At 48.3% G+C, this 6,488-nt stretch overlaps 1 protein-coding gene across 1 annotated transcript in view; it reads left to right on the top strand.

Annotated features, from left to right (window-relative positions):
• The first annotated feature begins 1,110 nt into the window (after window positions 1-1,110).
• Gimap1 (GTPase, IMAP family member 1) overlaps window positions 1,111-6,488 on the top strand; it is a 21,280-nt gene continuing 15,902 nt past the window's right edge. Inside the window, exons 1-2 of the mRNA XM_004629005.2 lie at window positions 1,111-1,206; window positions 2,222-3,098. Coding sequence (XP_004629062.2) covers window positions 1,140-1,206; window positions 2,222-3,098 — 944 coding nt within the window. The 5' untranslated portion in view covers window positions 1,111-1,139. The remainder of the gene's footprint in view (window positions 1,207-2,221; window positions 3,099-6,488) is intronic.

Below are 6,488 nucleotides of genomic sequence, written 5' to 3'. Positions count from 1 at the left end.
GATGGAGCGGGCTGGAAGGAGCCTGGAGTCTGCTTATGTGGAATAGCTGACTCTGGGGGGGTTAGCTGGAGCCAAGGCTGGAGGAGCAGACTCAGGGGAGATGGTGCACTGGTGCTCAGGAATCCTGGGATCCTGCAAATAAAGGATTCAATTATACTAAATTAATGTTAGAATTGGGCATCCCATCACTTAGAAAATTCTCGGGTTTGGGGACAAGAAGCCCAGTGGTGGAAGGGAGTGCCCTGTCCCTCCACACATAGGTTTCACAGAGACCAATTGATGTGGTTTGACGGGAGCAGAGCCAGAGACTTTCCAGGTCAGACAGGAGAGAGGTGTATCCTCCCATTTCCAAAAGAATGGTTACAGGTTTTCTTGTTTCCCAGGCCATACTAGGGACCTAGCATGGGTCCTTAATTCACTGTATACATTTTCCAGTTCTCAGAGTTGACCTGTCTCCCAGATGTTGAATCCCAAGGGCAAGTCTAATGTCTGTAGTTCTGGCACTGACCTAGCATTACTGGGATGTTTGTTTTTTGAGAAAGGGTCTCGCTATATGGCCCAGGCTGGCCTGGACCCCACAGTGATCCTCCTTCCTCAGCCTCCCCAGTGCTGCAATTACGGGTGCACGCCACCATGCCCGGCCTACTGGGAAATGTTTAATCTAAAGCCATGCACTGTGTGGAGTCATTGTTACACATTTTTTTCTGCATCTGAAGTGTCCCCTAAAAATCAAATCCAACCTCACAAAATGTTTTTATGGTGTGGTTACAGCCCAAAGTCAGAATGTTGGCCAAGATGAAAACTCAAATGGGCAAAAGGTATTGCTGTAGTCCCATGAGCAATCTAGCCTAGAGATGAGTCACAGTGTGACAAGTCTCAATACATCTGAGCTTTCAGGGCCTAGGTGTTTCCCTCAACTCGTCTTAATGTCATTTTCAGAAACTTGTGTTAAACCTCAAGACGAATTAGCACAGTTCCCTATAGTCAGTGACATGTAACTGCCTTCTCTCTAACCTCCTGCCCTTTACCCTAAACATCCATGTTCAGACCCCTACAGGCAGGAGCCATAGCTGATCCCTTTGGTGTCCCTCCAGCCCTTTAGTGATTTTCAAGAATGAATACATGAAATAGAGTGAACCATGTCTGGGACTCGTTCAAGGAAGATGGGAGGTTGGAAAATGGCAAGGGATGAAGAAAGCACCTATGGTAAGCATATATCTCTGCGACACAGGGTCCCCCCACCCCAGGGTGAGGAAGGGGGTGGAGCTCACCAGAACCCACACGGAGAAGCCCAGGGCCTGGAGGCTGGCAGGAAACAGCAGGGGCCTGGGACCTGCTTCTGTCAGGTGTTCTTCCTTGACCCATGTACACAGGACACAGTGGGGGTAAGAAAGCTGCTCTGGTCTCCACAGGAGGTCACAGGAGGCACCATGAGGAGCACCCGGGTGAGCATCACTCCCCAGGTACGGAGGCTCTCAAAGAAGGTGCCAGAGTGAGCGTCACTTGCGTTCAGCCTCCTGTGTCAGCACACAAGGAAGGAAGGTTAAAGCATCCTTCCTTAGGGAACAGGCTTAACAGAGAGGAGAGAAAGAGGAGGCGGGAAGGAGGGAGAACGCTGTGAAGATGGCAAGACTTCAGGCCCTAAAGAAAAGTTAGTGTGATGAATGCACGCAGTAGATCACAGTAGATGGCGCGTGCATACATTAAAAGCGCATTATAATAAAGGCGCTTTGCACTCTTCCTCTTCACCATCTCCCCCCGCGCGTTGGAGACTTTTACTCTGCCGCTCTCGCCTCCGTCCGAGGCAGCTCTGGAAGTCCTCTTTCCTGAGCGTCTATGAGCTGTGACAAAAGTGTAGTGAATGCCGCTGCCGGCGCTGCCTACCAGAGGGGCGGGCTCCTTGGCAAAGCGTCGCCCGTGTCCTCGTCTGTCCTGTTCACTGGGCTGGCGCCCAGTGACTTCTGCCTCCTCCCCACAGCCAAGAGGACGAGAAAGGCAGATGCTCTGACTCTGTCCAGAACATCCAGGCAGCCACCCAGTGCGGCTAAAGACACTGTAGGAAGACGCTTGGACAGTGGCAGGAGTGGTGGGAGAGGTGTGCGAGCGGGATTCTGGGGGAGCGGCACAGCAATGTCTTCGACTGTAATAAATATTTTTCATCGAAACATTCACCATGTTTGCTCCTCACACTTGGTATGACTGTAACGTTTTGCCCTCCCAGCCTCTAGTGACGACCTGGGGTCCCCGCAGGAGTCCCAGCTGAGGCTCATCTTGGTGGGCAGATCTGGCACCGGCAAGAGCGCCACGGGAAACAGCATCCTGGGTCACAGGCGCTTCCTCTCCAAGCTCGGAACCACAGCCGTGACCAGAGTCTGCGCGGCCGCCAGCCGGAAGTGGGGCCGGTGGCACGTGGGCGTCGTGGACACCCCGGACATTTTCAGCTCCGAGGTCGACGTGACAGATCCCGAGTGCATGGAGAGAGGGCGCTGCTATCTGCTGTCCTCCCCGGGGCCGCACGCGCTGCTCCTGGTGACCCAGCTGGGCCGCTACACCGCCCAGGACCAGGAGGCGCTGAGGAAGATGAAGGAGCTGTTCGGGGAGAACGTGCTGGCACAAACCATCGTGGTCTTCACCAGGAAGGAGGACCTGGCCGGTAGCTCTCTGCAAGATTACGTGCGCTGCACAGAGAACCAGGCCCTGCGGCAGCTGGTGGCAGAGTGCCACGACCAAGTCTGCGCCCTCAACAACCGGGCCACCGGCAAGGAGCTGGAGGCCCAGGTGGAGGAGCTGCTGTGCGCGGTCGAGGCCTTGGTGCGCGAGCGCGGGGGCGCGCACTACACCAACCCGGTGTACGGCGTGGTGCACGCGCTGCGCGAGGAGCCCCCAGAGGATCGGCTCCGAAGGGTGGCGGAGAAGCTGGCGGCCTACGTGCACCGGTCTCGCGGAGCCAGGTTGCTGGCCTGGCTGTGGAAGTGGCCCAAGTCCTACTGGGTGGGCAGGAAAAGGGGCATGGCCATCCTTCTGGGAGTCACCCTCCTGGTGTATGTGTTGTTGTATAGGCGTGTGTCCCAGGCCCTTGGGGACCCGAATGATAGATAGCACAGACATCAGAAGCCTCTATCACTTGGCAGGGAAAAGACCGACTACTTAAGCGCGGAAGGAGAAAATTAGAACTTCATCCCAAAACGAGTCCTGCAGTTTCACGCTCAGAGCTTTGAAGACATGGGAAACTTGGAACATTGCATCCAGCTTGCGGAGGCTCAGAGTGCACTTTCAAGGGGTTAATTCCCAACTTTTAACTCTATTAATGAAAATTAATTTGTCTAATTTAAAAACTTCCTGAAGACTTTTTCATAATCCTCGTGCATTTCTCCTCTCTGGAAAAACAGTGAAGTGACCGATAGCTTAGAGTGGGACGGATTCATGACACAAAGATAGAACATTTTCATGTTGAATATCTTCTAAATTGTGACTGCCACCCCGATTATTCTCTAGTCCTTATATATAGAAGTAGTGTCCCCTTAATGTCCCCATGGACTTCTATCATCAATGAACAAGATGCCAGCATTATCCATGTTAATGTCTATTCTGAATCGTGTACTTATTTGTAGGATGATTTACTATCAAACAGATAACTATATGCTGACAAGAACACAGTTTATAATTTTATAGCAGCTGGCCTCTCTTTCCAAATTAAAGTAGAATATTGAGGGGAAAACAATATGTGTCTTCATGTGGTCATTTGGATTTTATGCAGTATATTTTTGCATGCATATAGGTATCTATTGTTATGACACAAATGTAATATTACATAAAGAGAGCTTCTCTCTGTAAAAAGATGTCTTAATAATGGGGGGAAAGGTCAGTACCAGACTGCAGGCCAAAGAACCTTGAGTGCAGACTGGTGCAGATGCAATATTGGGTTCTAAAGGATGGGCCAGTTCATGAAAGTTCTTGAACAGCGTATCATTAGACAACTGGATGCTGACTAGTTGTCCAAGGCAATCAATAGAGTGTTTCCATTTCATAATAATGAGTCATGGCTACCCTTTAGGGGTTGTCATTGTCTTTAAATCAGCCAACCTGCAGTCATCACGTGGAGACAGGAAAGGAGGCAGTTATGCCCAATGAGCTGAAAAAGGAAGAGGGCTGCTGTGTGCAGGAGTCCTAGAAACCTCCTTCACCCCTGGTTAGGATGGAGGGCTGCAGCACATGTTCACAAGTGTCACACCCAACTAAGGGCCTCTTCAGGCTTGAGGTGGGTCACAGGCTTGGATGAACTGTGGCCAAGTGGCTTGATGCCCACGAGGGCCACTGCAGTGAGTTGAGTACTGTGAAGTATGGCTGGAGGAAAATCCATTCTTACTTCCACACTTTAGCTTCCCAGGAGCCTGGCTGGATCAACACAGTGGGCCAAGAGGGAAGTGACTTTCGAAGGTCTGAGCAGGCATCAGCATCAGGCTAGTGGACGGGGAGAACATCAATGTGGTGGCCCAGGGCTGCCTGCGCCAAGCTGCGCTGCCCTGGGCCCAGGGCCACTTGCCAGCTGGGCTAATGTTGACTTGTTCTTTCATTTTTTCCAATGTCTCACACACCTGTCCACAAAGGGTCTCTCATGTTTGTCATTATTATTGCTGTCTTCTTGTAAACATAAATGTGATTTTTAAAATAAATACTATGATTTTAAATTATGGTTTAAATTCTTTGTAGATCTTAACATGTGAAGTATACCTGGATCAAAGAAAGACTTGACATTTATGGGTACAGTGACCAAGTTGGGACATTACCCCACATGGTAGGGACAGTGAAGGCCACAGGTTGAGGGGCACATGCACTGAGGTACTCTGAGATCTTGGACTAAAATTTTCACTAAAATTTACATATTAATATGAATCTTTATGGTATACATGTGTGACGAAATAATATGAGCAAAATCTCTTATAGGTTAAATTCCATACCACAAAACATCTAAGACATAATTTTTGAAATAAACAGATGTGTGTGTATGTGTATGTGTGTGTCTGTGTGTGTGTGTGTGTGTGTGTGTAGTTGAAGGTCTAGTAATAACATAATATCAGTGTCTTAGTCATTTTCACTGTTGCTAGGACCAAATACTCAATACCCACAAATTAAAGAAGGAAAAGTTTATTTTGGCTCACATTTTAGAAGTCTCAGTCCATATTTGGCGAGCACAAACACAGACACCACACGGTGGCCTCACCCCAATGGCATAGCTGGTTGTAGCTCTCACGGCCTTTCTTTTAGGGTGGCTCTGTTCTCTGCCTGCTGCTTTCCTCAGCTGCCACTTCAACTGCATGGCATCACTAACTTCCTGAGTTCTCCACTGCACCTTTGGCTTCACTCTCACAGCTTCACGCATTGCTCTCTCAGGAGCACACTACTGAGCTCCCCAAGAATCCTTCGGAACTCTAAGTGAAGGCTCCCTCACCCACAACCCTTGGATTTTGCATGTCTATAAAATTAGGACCATATGGATGACTCCAAGGTCTGCTGACAGTTGCAGCAGCAGTTGGGCCCCCTTGGATTATGGTTGCAGAGGCTTCTGAGTGCCTGGAATGTTGAGCTTCAAGAAACTCTTTCCTAGTTGGCCCATAATAAGCTAGGTTTCCTCGCGCTCTCTTCTCACAGAAAAGTCTTTCAATTCTGTAGGGTGAAGAACACTTCCCATTATCCTGAAGCAATTACTTAGCTTGTTTTTAATGTTCATCTTTTCAGCAACCAAATGTGGGCCAAAATTTTGTAAGCCCAAATTCTAGAGGACCATCAATTCTAGTGAATCTCAAAACATTTCAAATCATTCAACTGTGCTGTTTGCTCTTGATTTTCAATTAAGAACTGGCTAAAAGCCCATAGTTGTACCATGCCACAATCTGGATGTGGATTGCCTTGAACTTTCCTCTGCCAGATTAATTACTCAATCATCTTTAATATTAGTCTCACACAATGTCTTAGGACATGAGAAAAACCTTGAAAAATGTTTTTTTTTTTTTGATTTTTGAAAAATGTAACATTTTATTTAACTAGAAAAACATTTCAGCATTCTAAACATACAAAAAAAAGAAAACCACAACACTGCAAATCGTGTTTAAGTACAAAGGCTTCTTGAACCTTTTTTGACTCTTTGCCAATGAAGAGTTCTACAGTTTGGAAACAAACAGTTTAACACTTAACTAAAAAAAACAAAACAGTAACAAATCCAAACCCTTCTCATACCAGCAACCCCTCTCAGCCCCCAGCTAAGACAGGGCAGCAGGACACTAGGTCACTATATACAGAAGCTAACTGGACACCTGCCACAGTCACAGCAGCAACAGGTCTAAGGGCCCTTCTCAGTGGCATCTGCCCCATGGCTCCAGTGCCAAGCAGGAAGCATCAAGGGTTAGCCTAGGCTGATTTGTTCTTTTTACCAACTCTAGATAGGTACAGTTGATAACTCAACTGTACCCTGATAACTCAGGGTTTCTAGT

This window comes from Octodon degus, unplaced genomic scaffold (assembly GCF_000260255.1).
Source record: "Octodon degus isolate 3935 unplaced genomic scaffold, OctDeg1.0 scaffold00027, whole genome shotgun sequence".
Classification (NCBI taxonomy): Eukaryota; Metazoa; Chordata; class Mammalia; order Rodentia; family Octodontidae; genus Octodon; species Octodon degus.
This window is presented reverse-complemented; position numbering and strand designations above follow the sequence as displayed.